Here is an 18,496-nt window from a genome sequence, read left to right as displayed (position 1 = left end):
AAATAGAAGGCCACAAAGGAACACTCTGTGCAAATGCCGATGCAACAGGCGTTTAGTGACTGTGCCAAAACTCCGCCAGAGGAGGAAGTCAAGCAAGGGGAGCCACAACTGTATCGCTAGCGGAATCCACCACCTGACGAAGGAGCTGAGCAATAAGAACCATAGCATGCAGTGGTAACGCAAATCCCACTCCCCCAGAAGTAGCCAGTGCCTGCCAATCGGCGCGAAACTGGAGGGGGGCGGGGGGAGCCTATCCCGTAGAAGTCATGGCACTATACTGACCCAGTTAAGTAGAGTTAGCCTTAAACACTTATCTCGGAAGGGCTCTGAACAGGAGCAACAGCAATGCTAGCGTAAGGGTAGAACCCCCAGCTGAGGGGGACTACAGAGTCAGTGAACCCTCGACTTGACACATAAGTGTTGCTAGGCAACCTCTCTGAGAAGACAGAGGATGTCACAACCATGCACCAAAACAGCACTGAAAGATAAGAAGGAGCCCATGTGGAAACAGCTACTGTATCCCCCAGTGGCACCCATACACTACAGATGCAGAGCACCAGCACCCGCGGGTATCGGCTGTTGCCACGCCCCACTATGAAAGAAGCTAAGGCATCCAGAGCCGTGGCGAAGTTCAACTGCAGCACAAGATGCTTAGGTATTCCCCTGTAAGCGGACCACTAGCGGAAGGGGAACGCAAGAGGAATGCATACGTCCGGCACTAAAAACAGTGTAATTGTACTTAGTCCACCAACTGCAGGGGACAATATATAAGGCAAGTACTGTAACCGTAGTAGTGCAATTACTCCCTATGGAATGGGTAATGCATACAAGGAGTACTGCTAGCAGAAGTGTTCATGCATACAGCAGGAACTGAATGCAACGGTAGAGAGATTACGCCGTTTATGGAGGGGTACGCATATGCAATATGCAATTACTCCACCTAAGGAAGAGGTAATGCCTACGGTAACAACCAAAACGGTGATAATGCCATAACGAGACTACCTAGTGGAAATTAATTCCGTCCCCTCTGGAAGGGGAAACGCCTACGGGCGTCACTGACAACAGCACTCTAGCAGTTATAATGCCTTAAAGTAGGTATGGTATGCAGCAATGGTGCAAATACTCCACCTTATGAAAGGGGGTAATGCAAACGACAAGAACTGCTGGCTACTGTGGACGCAATCTCGGAAGCCCAAATCACTGATCCCCTCTCCAGGGATGGAAGGGCGCGTCTGAGCGGGACCCTTGGGGGTGTGCAGGAGACCGAGGAGAAATGTTCTGCTCTGGCTCGCTTGCGGGCAGTTCTACCTCACAGAATTTGCCCGTGGCAGAGTAGGCCACACTGGTGGGGATATATCAACCCACGACCCAGAGGGTGGAGTGGGAATCAAAAAGGTCCATCCACCGGATTGCGTAGGTGGAGCTTATCAACCAAACGACCCTGAAGGGTGGAGTGGGAACTTCCAGAGGTTCTCCATTGGATCGTGCAGGTGGAGAATAATCAACCAAACGGCCCCGGAGGACGGATTGGGAAACCAGAGGTCCTGTACTGGAGTGCGCTGGAGAATTATCAACCAAAGGGCCCCGGAGGACGGATTGGGAACAAGCGGTCCTGTGCTGGAGTGCGCTGGAGAATATATCAACCAAAAACGGCCCCGGAGGGCGGATTGGTAATCCAGAGGTCCTGTGCTGGAGAACTATCAACCACACGACCCGGAGGGTGGATTGTGAATACTCAAGCTGTCATCCCTGGATCTGCGCAGGTAGAGGAAAATCAACCAACGACCCAGGAGGGCGGATTGGGAACTATGAGATGTCCTCCTTTGTCTGCTATAGGACACGAGCCCAGCCTGGTACCACACAGACCGGGTGGTCCTGCGGTGATGAGGGGGGCAGTATGAACGCCCATTTTTCCTTTTTTTTTTTTTAAACTATGATTTCCAAGTGGCAGAGAGGCAGGAAGGGGTTAACTGTGTTAACGGTTAAGGCACATTGTACTGGAGATAAGGTCACAGATGAGTGCAATTACTCGCCTATGGAAGGCTGGTGCCGGTTACAGAGGTGGCTGGCCAGAAAGGGTTAAGCTGTCTGAAGTCCGGGGGCGGGGCTTAGCGGCATGTGGGAGAGGGAAGTGAGGCGGGAAGAATTCGCGCCATAGCGCACCCCCAGTCCAGAGATGCGATTAACCCCTTAAGCGCCCAGACATGAGCGGATCGCATATAGGGGAGTGGGAGAGCTCCTCCGCTCCATTCCTTGCTTGTCGACCGGTGCATGGTCCCGGTCCGCAGTGGATGAAGCTGTGGCCGGGCCAAAGTGTTCGCGCACGGACGACCGGAAGCTGTCGGTCAGCCGGAGCGTAGAGGGACTGAGAAGAGAGCAGAAGCGCCGCATTCGCCCACCGGCCGGGGAATGTCACCCCGGACTGGAAAGATCGCTGGCTGAAAAATCCTACGGCGGCCGGCATCATACCGGCGTTAACCCTTCCAGAGCGGCGCTTGTTGGTGCCGGTCCCCGAGAGGGGTGTAACTCCTTTTCCTAGATGGTGGTAGCTGCGAGACACCACGGAGTATAACCATGGTCGGCCGAGGCAGGAGCGCAGCAAGGAAGTTTTTAACCCCCTAAGTGACCGCGTAGCCGGCGGCCTAGAGGAGAAATGAGGGGGTCCTGGTGCCACAACAACAGTGTGGCGCAGATCTGCTGAAAACTAATAACTGAGGGCCCTCAGATCCTGTCTGCAGTCATGATTGGCAGAACCTAGTGAGGCCCCATGAAAGCAGCAAATCTGCCCCATATCCTGAGGCAGAGACCCCTAATTCTATAATAAAGCAAGACTATTGCCACCACAGGGGAGGGGGGGCCAACCCAAAGGGTTAAACATACTCACCTAGTCCCTGGTACTCACCTCTCTTCTCTTCTCTTTCCTGCCGCCATCTTCACCCCTCCTCTGGTCCAGCAGGGTCTCCCCTTCAGCTACTGGTACTGTAGTGGCAGGACGCTGGAAAAGGGGGCCTTGGATGGGTGACCTTTTGGCTGGCGGGATGCAGGGGAGCGAGGCTGCCCTGGTCCACCTTGTCTTCTGTGGCGGAGGCAGCAGTGTGGATAACCGGCACTGACGCAGCTCGACCCCGGGAGAACAGGGAGGCGAGGCGTCCCTGTTTGCCCATTTGAAAAAGAAGGAAAAAAATAAACTAAAATAAAAAATCTTCAGGAGATATTGACACTAGAAAAAACTGAAGCTCTCTCTCCAGGCTGGAGGGGGTATAGCTGCAGGGGGAGGAGCTAACAGCTTTTACTAGTGTCAACGCCTCCTAGAGGACATAGCTATACCCACAGTCTCTGTGTCCCCCAATGAATATGGGCAATTGCGGACAAGAATAGGCAGTTCTATGGGGGGTGCCGGCCGGGTGTATTGCGGATCCGCAATACACTATGGATGTGTTAATGGACCCTTAGCCTGCACAGAGGTAACGGATAGCAAGTGATACCCTGAATGAGCATAGTCACTCCATCGTAGACTATAATAAAGATGGCTGCAAGAACAATCTCAGGAACATGCAGTTCTAACTGATCTGTCATGGTAGATATGGTGATTAGGATGGTAGAGAAGACCTCACCATGTGAGGTGGTGTATGGATTTTTATTGTGACCTATTTAAAATAAAAACAAACCTATATTTCCCATCTCCTACATCTAAAGTATTCACCTGACGACATGGAGCAGCTTGCTGAGGAGTCACGTTCTCTACTTGACGCATGGGATTTTGAGGGTGAGGAGCCAGGTGATTGTCCATTAAGGTGTCTAGAAGAGAAAATGGCTACGCTGAGGGGACTGGGAGCGCGCAGTGCTCCACTTGAGGTAGGCTGTGGTGAAGAGATTTCTAAGAAACACTGGTTCGCTCCATCGGACGTTGATGGCCTTGCTTGTCTGACCTTTCTGTAAATAGTACTGCAAAATGATAAAAATATGTTTATAAGGTGACATCCAAGAAACTATAGATATAGAATTTTCTGTATATTACTGCAGACATAATATGACACACAGGACAGCTCTCACCTCTGTGACCTTCTCTCGTGCTGCATTTCTTTTACATGTGCTCTCTTCACTACACGGCAATCTTTAGGACTTGTGTGAGATTTCTGAGAAGCTTTGTAATCAGAGAGAATGCCTTTCATCCTCTCTTCTATAAGTGCTGACAGTCTTAACACCATACCATAGATCTAGACAGAAAAAAAAAATGCAGCTTCTACATAAGTTCTAAGACGTACAGCACAGAAAAGCGTATTGCACGAATGACGACGTTTCAGGACATGGGAACTTACCCTGGATTTTTTATTTGGTGTGTATAGCTTTGCATTGAAGAAGACTAATCTCATATCGCTACACAAGTCATAAGGACTGCTGTAATTTCCGGCTGCCAGGATTTCTTTGATGGTCCCAAAATCCATAGGTGTTTCAATAATGTCCTTGTAATCCTGAAAGAAAAGAAAAACGAGATTTTGTGAAACTCACCTGTAAAATCAGTTTCTCGCTTGATTCATTGGGGGACACAGAACATGGGTATAGCTGCTTGCTGCCACTAGGAGGCGACACTAGGCTGAAAACTGTTAGCTCCTCCCCCGCCAGCTATACCCCCTCTGTCCAGGAGAGAGCCTTCAGTTTGTGCAAAAGCAGTAGGAGAAGCAGAAGGATATAACCACATCAACCAACTCCACGGTCAACAGACCCAAACGGGGTGGGTGCTGTGTCCCCCAATGAATCAAGCGAGAAACAGATTTTACAGGCGAGTTTCACAAAATATCGTTTTCTCGCTTATATCATTGGGGGACACAGACCATGGGACGTCCTAAAGCAGTCCCTGGGGACGGAACACAAAACGGAGCGAAGAAGATAGAGAACCTCGTGACAGCCATCACACTGCGGCCTGCAAGACCAGGTGGCCCAGAGCAGCGTCTGCAGAAGAGAGTGTGAACCCTGTAAAACTTTGTAAAAGTGTGGAGGGAAGACCAGGTCGCGGCTTTACACAACTGAGCCACCGACGCCCGGTGGAAGTGAGCCCAGGAGGACCCAAGTGCCCTGGCAGAGTGGGCCGTGATCCCCGGAGGGGGCGTCCTGTCCCGAACGCGGTAACATTCCAAAATAGTGGAGCGAATCCAACAGGAGATCGTCACCTTTGAAGCTGCCATTCCCTTCCTAGAACCCTCCCGAAGGACGAACAAGGCGTCTGTGCGCCGAAAGGGAGCCACGGCCAAAAAGGAGACTTTTGTATTACTTACCAGTAAAGTCTCTTTCTCGCTCTTCCTTGGGGGACACAGGAAACCATGGGTATAGCTCTGCTCTCTAGGAGGCGTGACACTAAGTGAAAGCTGTAAGCCCCTCCTCCATCAGCTATACCCTTCAGCCTGGAGAAGAGACTGCCAGTTGCGTGTCCAAGTAGTGAAAGATAACCACCAACCGGAAAAAGAACTGTCGAGCCCCAACGGGGGCAACCAAGCCGGAACCACAACTGTAACCCAAATGAAGGGCGGGTGCTGTGTCCCCCAAGGAAGAGCGAGAAAGAGACTTTACTGGTAAGTAATACAAAAGTCTCCTTTTCTCGCCCATATTCCTTGGGGGACACAGGAAACCATGGGACGTTCCAGAGCAGTCCCAGAAGGGAGGGACCAGAACAAACTCAACCAACACCAGAGGCATCAATCAACTGCCGCCTGCAACACCAGACGGCCTAAAGCAGCGTCAGCCGACGCATGAGTATGCACCCTGTAGAACTTGGTGAAGGTGTGCAAGGAGGACCAAGTGGCCGCCTTGCAAATCTGCTCCGTAGAAGCCCGATTCCTCTGAGCCCAGGAAGCCCCGACTGCTCTAGTGGAGTGAGCGGTAACACCAAGGGGCGGAACCTTGCCCTTGGCGAGATAAGCCTCAGTAACAGCCATCTTGACAAAACGGGCGATAGCCACTTTGGATGCCGCCATCCCTCTGCGCGACCCTTCCGGGACCACAAAGAGCGAGTCAGTATGCCTGAAAGAGCTGGTTACTTCCAGGTAAATCTTGAGCGCCCTGACAACGTCCAGGCGATGAAGCTTCCTCTCCCGCGGGTGGGAAGGGGAAGGACACAAAGAGGGGAGAACGATGTCCTCGTTCAGATGAAAGGCGGAGACCACCTTAGGAAGGAAGGAAGGGACCGGACGAAGAACCACCTTGTCCTGGTGGAACACTAGGAAAGGTTCCAGACAGGAGAGTGCAGCCAATTCGGACACCCTCCGAAGAGAGGTGACGGCTACAAGGAAAATAACCTTGCAGGACAGAAGTCGCAAGGAAACCGTCCGCAGAGGCTCGAAAGGGGAAGCCTGGAGCGCTGAGAGAACCAGGTTCAGGTCCCAGGGCGGTACCGGAGGACGGTACGGGGGAACCGCGTGAGCCACGCCCTGAAGGAAGGTCTTGACAGGACCAAGGGGGGCCAGTGGGCGCTGAAACAAAATGGACAGCGCAGACACCTGACCCTTCAAAGAACTAAGGCCCAGCCCTTGGGCCAGTCCGCTCTGCAGGAAGGACAAAATGGTGGGGAGAGAAAAGCGGAGCGGAGGAATCCCCAGATCGGCACAGAACCCCAAAAAGGTCCTCCAGGTCCTATGATAGATCCTAGAAGAGGACGGCTTACGGGCGCGGATCATGGTGCGGACGACGTCCGCAGAAAAACCCCTACGCGTCAGGACGGTGGTCTCAACAACCACGCCGTCAAACGTAGGGACCCTAAACGCGGGTGGAAGATCGGTCCCTGAGAGAGAAGATCTTCCCTGGCGGGCAGCGGCCAGGGCGCGTCTGCCAAGAGCAGCATGAGGTCGGCATACCAAGACCGGCGGGGCCAGTCCGGAGCGACCAGAATCACCGAGACGCCTTCCGCCGCTATCTTCCGAAGGACCTTGGGCAGGAGAGGGATGGGAGGGAATATGTATGGGCGCGCGAAGCCTCGCCAAGGAAGAACGAGGGCGTCGGCTCCGCAAGCTCCCGGATCCCTGGCCCTGGACAGATAGGCGGGGACCTTGTGATTGAATTTTGAGGCCATGAGGTCTACGTCCGGTATGCCCCAACGAAGGCAAATGGCCTCGAATACCTCCGGGTGAAGAGACCACTCGCCGGGGTCGACGGTGGTGCGACTGAGGAAGTCCGCCGCCCAATTGTCCACCCCTGGAATAAAAATTGCAGATAGGGCCGGGACGTGGGCTTCCGCCCAACGGAGAATGCTGGTGACCTCCCGCATTGCTGCAGCGCTGCGAGTGCCCCCCTGGTGGTTTATGTACGCCACAGCCGTGGCGTTGTCCGATTGTACACGAACAGGATGACCCTTCAGCAGATGAGTCCAGTGTCGTAGAGACAGAAGGGCCGCTCTCAGCTCCAGGACATTGATCGAGAGTTTGGACTCCGATGGAGACCAAATGCCCTGGACGGATCGGGGAGTTAACACGCCTCCCCAGCCCAAGAGACTGGCATCGGTTGTAACCACCAACCAGTTGAGTGGCAGAAAGGACCTGCCCAGAAGAGGGGACTGTAACCACCAGCGGAGAGATGACCGCACCGGAGGCGATAGACGGAAGGGATGATCCAGAGACTCCGGCGATTTGTCCCAGGAGGAGATGATCGCCCGTTGGAGAGGGCGGGAGTGAAACTGCGCAAATGGGATCGCCTCGAAGCAGGCAACCATCTGCCCCAAGACCCGCATGCAGAAGCGGAAGGACGGTCGACGGTGGAGAAGGAGACCCCGAACCGCTCCACGGAGGGTCAGACGTTTTTCCGAGGGAAGACGTACCTCCGCCGCTCCTGTGTCTAAAAGCATTCCCAGGAAGACTAGCTGTCTGGAGGGGGGAAGGGAGGACTTGGGGAAGTTGATGACCCAACCGAACCTCGCCAGAGTCTCTAGAGTGAGATCCACGCTGGCAACCGCTTGAGAAAGGGACGGAGCCTTGATGAGGATATCGTCCAAGTACGGTAGCAGAAAAACACCCCTGGAACGGAGTAAGGCCAAAACCGGGGCCAGGACCTTGGTGAACACCCGGGGGGCAGTTGCCAGCCCAAAGGGAAGGGCGACAAACTGGAAGTGGAGGTCCCCCACGGCAAATCGGAGGAAGCGATGGTGACACCGGGCTACCGGAACATGGAGGTAGGCATCCTGTATATCGATGGAAGACATGAAATCTCCCTGCTCCAGGGAAGCCACCGCGGAACGGAGGGACTCCATCCGAAAGCGTCGAAGGAGGAGAAAACGGTTGAGCTTTTTGAGGTCCAAAATGGGCCGCACCGAACCTCCCTTCTTGGGAACTACAAAGAGGTTCGAGTAGAACCCTTGGAACCTTTCCTCTAGAGGAACGGGGGTAATCACCCCCCTGTCCAGTAAGGCTTGAACGGCCGCGGAGAACGCAGCCGCGCTTTTCGGGTCCCGCGGCGGGCGGGAGCGAAAGAACCGATCTGGAGGGAAGGATGCAAATTCGATTTTGTATCCGGAGGACACAATTTCGAGGGCCCAGGCGTCGGAGACGTGAGCCATCCAGACGTCCCTGAAAAGGAGGAGCCGGCCCCCCACCCGGGTGGGTGGGGGCGCGCCTTCAGGCAGAGGACTGCTTTGCTGCGGGTGTGCGGGCAGCCTGCGGCTGGCGCCAGGAGGGCTGGGCCCGAAAAAACGGCTTCCTACGCTTGTCCTGGGGAGGAGCCGAAGCGGCAGCTGTGGTGGGAGCCCCAGAGGCCCTGCGGGAGGACCGAAAACGAGACGCACCAGGGCGTCCGCGGGGGGCGTCCCTTGCTTGGGGTTGAGGAAGATGGGTGCTTTTACCACCCGTGGCCTCCGAAATAAGTTCGTCTAGGCGGACCCCGAAAAGGCGGGAACCCGCAAACGGTAGCCCCGCCAAGGAACGTTTGGAGGCAGCGTCCGCTTTCCAAACCTTCAGCCAGAGCTCCCTCCTGACGGAAACTGCCAGGGCGGAGGAGCGTGCAATAAGGGCTCCCGCATCAAGGGAGGCCTCACAAACAAAATTCCCGGCCCGAATAATAAGCTGGGCCAAGGAACGTAGGTCCTGGATGGGGACGTCCGAGTCCAACTCCTGTTCCAGCTGCGCACCCCAAGCAGAGATTGCTTTCCCTGCCCAAGCAGAGGCAAAAACCGGTCTGAGAGCAGAACCGGAGGCAGCAAAAATGCCCTTGGAAAGGGTCTCCATGCGACGGTCCTCCGCTGACTGAAGAGAGGACCCGTCGGGAACAGGGATGGCCGTGTTCTTTGACAGCCGGGCCACAGGGGGGTCCACCTTGGGTGGGGAAGACCATGTGGCCACGACATCGGCTGGAAAGGGATAGCAAATGTCCAGCTTCTTGGGGCTGACAAAACGGGCGTCCGGGCGAGAGCAAGCCTTAGACACCACAGAGGAGAAATCAGAGTGGATTGGAAAGACTTTTGAGGCCTGCCTGGGTCTGATAAAGGAGACGCTAGCTGCGTCAGAGCTAGGGGGATCATCCTGCACCTTAAAGGTGTCACAAATATCAGAGATGAGCTGACCCATCGCTGAGGCAAGCTTGGACGGCAGGGCCGAGTCCATTTCCAAATCTGAAACCGCCAATTCACCTTCAGAGAGCGAATCCTTTGGAGAGGAGAGGCTCGTCTGGGTGCGCACGCGTGGCGGGGAGAGTGAGGCCTCAGAGGAGGAGGCTCGCTCTACTCTAATACGCTTCTGAGAGTGCCTAGCTCGGGAGGGGTCACTAAGAGAGAGTGAACCCGCTGCAGCGGCAGAAGCAGTGGACCCGGAGGGCGCGACAGTCAGAGAGGCGTCCTGCGGGGTAGGTGGCCTGTCTATTAGGCGGCCCACGACATGAGTGAGGCTTTCCACGGCCTGGGACAGGGATCTAGCCCAGTCAGGCGGGTCAGAGGAAGCAGGGAGCGACACAGCGGGCGACTGAGGCTGCGGTGGAGCTCGGCATGCAGTACAGTGCGGATCAGACTGCCCCCGGGGAAAGGGTTCCCTACAAGCAGTACAGGCATGGTACCAAGGCTTGGCGGCTGCAGAAGGGTCTGACATGGTGGAAAAAAAGATGTTGCACTTAAAGTGGGAGACCCCAAGAAAAGTGGTGGCACGGAGGGGGTTAACAGTCCTACCAGACCCGGATGATGCAAGTGGCAGCGGTAAGGGGAACAGACTGAGGAGGCTGTGGAGGAGAGGCAGCAGCACGGAGATGAATGGCTTCAGGATCGCACGGCAGAGAGGATTCCACGCAGCACTGAGAAGTGGAGCCCGATGAAACCGGAAGTAGCAGAGCGCATGTAGGAAGCTCCGCCCCCCCTCTGCCGCGCTGAAGAAGAAGCAGGCCGCGCGCGCGCGGCAAAATGATTTTAACCCCCAAGGATGATGAAGTGCCGGCCTGAAATGGCGCCGTTCACGCCAAGTAAGCGGCCCCCGCCGCGCCTGGATGTGGCAGACGGCTTGCTTTTTTTTTTTTTTTTTTTCTGCTGCCGTCCCCTGTAGGCAGCGTCCCTGCCAAGGACTTGCCCAGATAAACTCCCCTGCCCGGTAACGGTCCCGATATGCCCGGGGGGGGTGGGGGGATTGGTCGCACGATGTAGCAGTGGCCATGTAGCAGTGGCCAAGGGGGATGTAGCAGTGGCCATGGGAGCCCAGGAGGCCTGTAGCAGCGGTGGGAGGGAGGAAGGGGAGGCTGGAGCAGCCACTCTCACCATACGCTGTCTTCGCCCTCAGTCCATCCAGCGGGGGTCGCCCCTTCAGCTCCTGGCACCGCAGTGGCAGGAAGCCGGGGGAGGGACTTGGCGTGCGGACGACCCTGAGCTGGCGGGACGCAGGGGAGCGAGGCTGCCCTGGTCCACCTTGTCTTCTGTGGGGGAGGCGGCAGTGCGGAATTACCGGCACTGGCGCAACTCAACCCCGGGAGAAACAGAGGGGTCTAATGCGCCTCTGTTGTCCCTGTAGGTAGAAAAAAATCGAATTAAAAACAACAAATAACGCAAAAATAAAAAAATCATAGGAAAACAACCCTGCATAAGCAGGGGGTGTCTTGCCTCCTTGGACACTAAGCAAAAACTGGCAGTCTCTTCTCCAGGCTGAAGGGTATAGCTGATGGAGGAGGGGCTTACAGCTTTCACTTAGTGTCACGCCTCCTAGAGAGCAGAGCTATACCCATGGTTTCCTGTGTCCCCCAAGGAATATGGGCGAGAAAGGTAAATCTGCAGAGCCCGCACCACATCCAGACGGTGTAACGACACCTCTCTCGGATGGGAGGGCCCAGGGCAAAAGGACGGCAGGACAATGTCCTCATTGAGGTGAAAAGCCGACACTACCTTGGGCAAAAAAGAGACCGGACGGAGGACCACCTTGTCCTAATTAAAGACTAGGAATGGATCACGGCATGACAGAGCTGCCAACTCTGAAACCCTTCGTATGGATGTGATGGCCACCAGGAAGGCCACTTTCCAGGACAGCAGGCGGAGGGAAGCCTCCCGCAAGGGTTCGAAAGGAGAAGCTTGCAGAACCCCCAATACCAATTTGAGATCCCATGGATGAAGCGGGGGCTGGTAAGGCGAAGCGGAGTGCGCAACACCCTGAAGGAAGGTCCTAACAGGACCCAGTCCCGCCAAGGATCGCTGAAAGAAAATGGAAAGGGCCGACACCTGGCCCTTCAAGGAGCTGAGCGCCATGCCCAGTTCCAGTCCGGACTAAAGGAAGGCTAAAACGACCGGCAGGGAGAAGGATCTGGGAGATAGGTCCCGCTCCTTACAGAAACGAAGGAAGGATTTCCAGGTTCTATAATAGATCCTGGAAGAGGTAGGTTTCCTGGCCCGAATGAACGTCCTAACCACTGCATCGGAAAAACCCTGCTGCTTCAAAAGGAAGGTATCAAGAGCCACGCCGTCAAACATAGAGTATCTAAACTCGGGTGGAAGACGGGCCCTTGCGACAGAAGATCGCGTCTGAGAGGGAGCGGGTACCGAACGTCCCCTAGTTGGAGGACCAGATCCGAATACCAGGCCCGGCGCGGCCAGTCCGGAGCGATCAGCAGGGTCTGAACTAGGGGTGGGCGGTATAGGCGATATAGGCGATATGCGATATAAATTTGGGCCACGATATGGATTTTCACCATATCGCCGGACCGCGATATGATCGCGCTCTCTGCGCGCACTATTTTCTCCTGAGCCGGCCAGCACAGTGGAGACTGGAGAAGAAGGGAGTTCCTCCCTCCCCACTGTGCGCGGCTGCCGCTGAACACCAATGAGGACAGAGGAGGAGAGACTGGACTGTGGCCACTGCGCCACCAATGAATGTGCCGGCCATATCCCACAGGGTCCCCCTCCTCCTCCCCATCATTGGTGGCAGTGGGCAGTTCCGATCGGAGTCCCAGCAGTGTAATGCTGGGGCTCCGATCGGTTACCATGGCAGCCAAGAGTCACGCTACTGAAGTCCTGGTTGCGATGGTATGTTAGTGAGCAGTATTATACTCACGTGCGCCGTGGCCGCCGGGCGCTCCTTCTTCTGTCTGTGCGGCTCATTGCTAATGCTTATAGAATTAGCAATGCGCCGCACAGACCTATGAGAAGGAGCGACCGGCGGCCACGGCGCATGTGAGTATAATGCTGCTCACTAACATACAATCGCAGCCAGGACTTCAGTAGCGTCCTGGCTGCCATGGTAACCGATCGGAGCCCCAGCATTACACTGCTGGGACTCTGATCGGACCTGCCCACTGCCACCAATGATAGGGGGGGGGGGGGGACCCTGTGGCCACTGCCACCAATGATTAATACTGGGAGGGAGGGGGGGTGGGTTTGAGTTACCAGAGGGGGCAGATCAGAGGCTGGGGGGGCAGATCAGAGGCTGGGGGGGGGCAGATCAGAGGCTGGGGGGGCAGATCAGAGGCTGGGGGGGGCAGATCAGAGGCTGGGGGGGCAGATCAGAGGCTGGGGGGCACATGAGAGGCTGGGGGGCACATGAGAGGCTGGGGGGCACATGAGAGGCTGGGGGGCACATGAGAGGCTGGGGGGCACATGAGAGGCTGGCTGCCATGGTCAGCTCCCTGCCGTTGTGTGCACAAAGCACAGGGCAGCAGGGAGAGTGTAAAGTCCTATTCACCCTAATAGAGCTCTATTAGGGTGAATATGACAAGGGTTCTAGCCCTTAAGGAGGCTAATAGTTATTAAATAAAAAGTAAAAAAAAAAAAAAGTTTAAACACCCTCCCCATATAGAAAACAATATATCGCAATATATTTCGCATATCGCACATGCTTAAAATTATATCGCAATATAGATTTTAGGCCATATCGCCCACCCCTAGTCTGAACGCCCTCCCACTTGATCCTGTGGAGAATCCGAGGCAGAAGGGACAACGGTGGAAAGACAGAGGAACGTGAATCCATCCCACGGCACCACGAGCGTGTCCACTCCGCAAGCTGCGCGATCCCTTGCGCGGGCGAAGTAGCACGGAAGCCTGTGATTGAGGCTGGAGGCCATCAGATCCACGTCCGGCAGCGATGACAGAGCGTAGAATACTTCCGGATGGAGAGACCATTCCCCGGGGTCTACCGTCGTCCGGCTCAGGAAATCTGCCGTCCAATTGACAACGCCGGGAATGTGGACCGCCGACAGGGCCGGAACATGGGCCTCCGCCCACCTGAGGATCCTTGAGCTGCGAGTCCCCCCCTGATGGTTGACATACGCCACCGCTGGGGCATTGTCCGACTGGACTCGGACATCAAGGCCCCGCAAGAGAGACCAATGGCGCAGTGAGAGAAAAATAGCACAAAGCTCCAAGACATTGATGGATAGTCTGGACTCCGGAGACCATACGCCCTGGGCAGTCCGAGTGCCGAAGACTCCTCCCCAACCCTGAAGACTGGCGTCGGTCGTAATGACCATCCATCTGATCGGAAGGAAAGACTTCCCCCATCTCCGGGTGAGTTGTGGAGAGCCACCATTGGAGGTCCGACCGAACCTGTTGAGAAAGGGAAAACAGACGATCCAAGGACTCCTGGGACTTGTCCCAGGTCGAGAGGATCGCTCGCTGAAAAGACCAGGTGTGAAATTGAGCGAATGGCACCGCCTCGAACGAGGCCACCATAAGGCCCAACACCCGCATACAAGTCCGGATGGAGACTGTGCGCTGCCGAAGCAACCGGAGCACCGCTCTGCGAAGGTCCTTCACCTTGTCCGCTTGAAGACGCACCCGAGCTGTCCCGGAGTCCAGAATCATACCGAGGAACCGAATCCGAGTGGACGAAACCAGGGAGGATTTCCGAAGGTTCACTATCCACCCAAAGCAGGCGAGAGTGTCCAAGATGATCTGCAGACTCTTCTCGCACTGCCGGAATGACGACGCTTTGATGAGAATGTCGTCCAGGTACGGAATCAAGGTGATGCCTCTGGAGCGAAGGAGGCCCATAAGCGGAGCGAGCACCTTGGTAAACACCCTCGGCCAAATGGCAGGGCGACGAACTGGTAGTGGTCCGAGTGGACCGCGAAGCGCAAAAAACGCTGGTGGGCGATCGCGATGGGGACGTGCAGGTAGGCGTCCTGGATATCCACGGAAGTTAGCCATTCCCCTTGCGCCATAAAAGCTATCACGGAGCTAAGAGACTACATGCGAAAACGGCGCACTCGAAGGTAACGGTTTACCATCTTGAGGTCCAACACCGGGCAGACCACACCCTCCTTCTTGGGCACAATGAAGAGGTTGTTGTAAAAACCGGAAAACCGCTCCCTCGCCGGAACGGGGGAGATGACTCCCCTGACCAGCAGATCTTGAACCGCTTGAAAGAAGGCTCCCGCACGAGATGGCTCCCTGGGGGGACGGGACAGAAAAAAATGGTTTGGAGGCATGGATTTGAACTCCAACTTGTAGCCCAAAGTGACCACCTCGAGCGCCCAGGTGTCTGAGATATGGGCCTGCCAAACCTCCTGAAAATTAAGGAGCCGACCCCCCACCCAGGAAGGTGGGGGCACACTTTCATGCTGGGGATTGCTTGCCAGAGGAAGAGCGATGAGGCTGCACTCGGGAACGGCAGGCGGGCTGTGGCTTGAATGCGGACACCCGTGAAGCGGCGAAAGGACTGGTGAGGCGCGGAAGGACGCGGTCAGGAAGGGCGCTTGGGTTTGGGCTGCGGAAGATGGGTGCTTTTGCCACCCGTGGCCTCAGAAATAATTTTGTCAAGTTTGGGCCCAAAAAGACGAGAACCAGCGAAAGGAAGGGAGAGAATGGAATGCTTGGAAGAAGAATCGGCCTGCCAGGCCTTTAACCAGAGTTACCGCCGAATGGAGACGGCAAAGGCGGAGGACTGCGCGACCATGGAGCCCGTGTCCAGAGCCGCGGAAAGGTCCGAGTCTAAATCCTGACGTAAGCGCAGGGCCCATTCAGAAACCGCCTTAGCCACCCACGCTGAAGCGAAAATGGGACGGAGTGCCGAACCGCAACCGGAATAGTGGTGTTCTTGGCCAGGCGAGCCACCGGCGGGTCCACTTTTAGAGGGGAAGACCACTTACCCACCCAATCCGGGGGGAACGGATAAAGAAGATCCAGCCGCTTGGGGATCAGGAAACGTGAACCTGGCTGTTCCCACGCTTTAGCGGTGAGAATGGAAAAGTCGTCATGTACCGGGAATGACTTGGGAGCCTGCTTGTTACGCAGGAAAGAAACTCCCTGGTGACTGGAAGAGGGGCCCTCCTCTTGAAGTTGAAAGGTGTCCCGGATTGCAGAGACCAGACTGTCCACTAAGGCGGCCATCTGGGACGAGCGGTCCGGATCCAGATCCGTGTCCGACTCGGCGAGTTCTCCTCCGGACGAAGGGTCCCCAACCAACGAGGACGCCCTGGACAGCGAACCGGGGGGAGGAGAAGGCGGCGATGCATCCGAGGGACGCTTGCTGGGGTGTCTGCTCCTGGATGGTGCACCCTGGGAGAGAGCAGGTTGCGCAGGTGAGTACGTCTCCACCAAGCGAATCATTAAGGAAAGGGTGGATTGGGAGATCTTAGATAGACCTGAGCCAGGGGGCCACAGGGGGTACAGAGGAGGGGAGCAGCGCTGGTCCTACCAGAGTGGAGCAGTTTAACCCTTGCTGGAACGTGTCCCCAGGGGCAGGATGCGGCGGTCTGCAGCGAGAAGACGTTCCTCTCAGGCTGGAAACATGCGCACGGGCGATGAACTTCTGTCTGGAGCAGGCAGGAAGGGAAGCGTGGTGGGAAAATTAGGTCCAACCCCCTCCAGCCACCCGGCGGAAAAACGGACCGATGGCGCCAAGCTCCGCCCCCCCGCGTTGGCGGGATCCGGAGGAGAAGGGGTCCCGGCCAAGGCAATGTATGAATGGGAGATGTCTCCCAGGGTCAGAACAAGAGGGGGAGGGCGGCGGAAAGCGCAGCGCCGCCGTCCACGATCGCTGAGGCCGAGTAGAAGCAGCCACATAGGTAACTCTGAAAACCTTCCGCTCCCGCTGTTCAGTGTAACGACGCCTGATTAACTTCCCCCCGTGCCGGCGGTGACCTGCAGAAGGTCCCCAGGTACAATCACCGTTAGAGAGTCCAGCCCCTAAGTACACAGAACACAGACAGGCATACTTACCTGCCTTCATCTGTGTTCTTCACCCATCTGATATGTACCAGCGGTGCCACCTCTTCAGTCCCTGGCACAAGTGACAGGGACTGGGTTTGAGGGCAGGAATAGGTGGCCCCATGGCTGGGGGGAGCAGGAAGGTCAAGCCCTCCTGGTCCACTTTGTCTTCTTGTGGGGGGCAGAAGACGACAAAGAAGAAAATAAAAATAAAAAAACGGAATTAGTCTTACCGGTAATTCTGTTTCCATGAGATCATCACGACAGCATACAAGGAGATTGACCCCTGACCTCTGTAGGGGCAGGAACAGAGAAAGGTTAAATACTCTCCTCCCACCACCAACACCAGTGCTTCCAAAATCACACATAGTAACCCGGTGGTGGCAAACAGTGAAAAAAGGTATTACTTCATACCTTCTAGAGACCCTCTAGGTCCAAAAATGTTTTTTAAATCATAGGGAGGGAATAACGTGCCATCATGATGATCTCATGGAAACAGAATTACCGGTAAGACTAATTCTGGTTTTTCCATAGCATCATCACGACGGCATACAAGGAGATATAAAAAATATATCAGTTAAGGGGGGGCTACAGCCTGGAGGACTTTCCGTCCAAAGGACAGATCAGATGATCTGGAAAGATCCAGGCGATAGTGCTTTATAAAAGTATGGATGCTGGACCAAGTGGCAGCACGACAGATTTCCCCCAGAGAAGCCCCAGCTCTCTCTGCCTGAGAGGAAGACATGGCCCTAGTGGAATGGGCCTTAATGTTGACTGGACATGTAAGATTTTGTATTTGGTAACACAGACTAATGGTTTCTTTGAGCCATCTAGCTATAGTGGAACGGGAGGCTTTTTGGCCCTTAAATCTTCCTCCAAAGAGAACTAGCAAGTTGTCGGATTTTCTAAACTTTTCCGTCACAGCGATATAGTTTAGGACTGCCCGTCTAACGTCCAGAGAGTGAAATGAGAATTCTTTGTCATTAGAAGGGTGTTGACAAAAAGAAGGTAGGGTAACTTCCGATGAAAATTGGATACAACTTTAGGGAGAAAACCAGGGTCCAGTCGGAGAATAATTCTATCATCTAGAATACGAAGGTAGGGTTCCCTGATCGATAGAGCTTGCAACTCTCCTACTCTGCGGGCCGAAGTTATTGCAATTAGGAAGGCCGTCTTCAGGGACAATTTTATTGGACAGTCGGACATGGGCTCAAAAGGTGGTAGAGTAAGGCCTGTAAGAACGATGTTCAAATCCCAGGAAGGGACACAGGCGGTGATCGTTGGGCGGAGCCTCGTCGCTGCCCTAATGAATCTTTTGATCCAACGATGGCTAGCTATATCTTGGTCAAAGAAACAACTTAGGGCTGAGATCTGGACCTTCAGGGTAGAGGGTCTAAGTCCCAGGTCTAGACCTTGCTGTAGGAAATCCAGAATTTTTCGGATGTTGGGTTTATGCAAATGTGGAGATTTGTCCCCACTCAAGGAACAGAAACGTTTCCAGATCTTAAGGTAGATTGCTGACGTTATATTCTTTCTGGAGGCTTTCAAAGTAGTAATAACTTTGTCCGACAGGCCCTGAAGTTTCAGGGTTTGGGACTCAGGATCCAAGCTGCCAATTTCAAAAACTGCGGATTTGGGTGCAGAACCGGACCCTGCTGGAGTAGATCCCCCCGCACAGGAAGGGGCCACGGATCCTGGAGGGAGTATTTCTGGAGAGATGAGAACCAACTTCTCTTTGGCCATAGGGGAGCGATCACAATTACCGTGGCCTTGTCCTGGTGAATTTTTTGTATCACCTTCGGAATTAAGGGAAGTGGAGGGAAAGCATAGCACAGTTTCCAATGCCAATGGATGGCGAAGGCGTCTAAAGAATGAGGTCTGTCCCTGGGGTTTAGAGAACAGAATGTCTCCACCTTTGAGTTT

General features: G+C 55.0%; 1 protein-coding gene across 1 annotated transcript in view; it reads right to left on the bottom strand.

Annotated features, from left to right (window-relative positions):
* The window catches only part of BRWD1 (bromodomain and WD repeat domain containing 1), a 149,604-nt gene that overhangs the window by 8,866 nt on the left and 122,242 nt on the right, over positions 1–18,496 (bottom strand). Inside the window, exons 35-37 of the mRNA XM_040423088.1 lie at positions 4,320–4,472; positions 4,054–4,217; positions 3,704–3,945 (exon numbers count right to left, since the gene is read on the bottom strand). Coding sequence (XP_040279022.1) covers positions 3,704–3,945; positions 4,054–4,217; positions 4,320–4,472 — 559 coding nt within the window. The remainder of the gene's footprint in view (positions 1–3,703; positions 3,946–4,053; positions 4,218–4,319; positions 4,473–18,496) is intronic.

The sequence above is a fragment of the Bufo bufo genome, chromosome 3 (assembly GCF_905171765.1).
Source record: "Bufo bufo chromosome 3, aBufBuf1.1, whole genome shotgun sequence".
Lineage (NCBI taxonomy): Eukaryota > Metazoa > Chordata > Amphibia > Anura > Bufonidae > Bufo > Bufo bufo.
The sequence above is the reverse complement of the archived record's forward strand: the minus strand, read 5'-3'. Positions and strand labels throughout refer to the sequence as shown.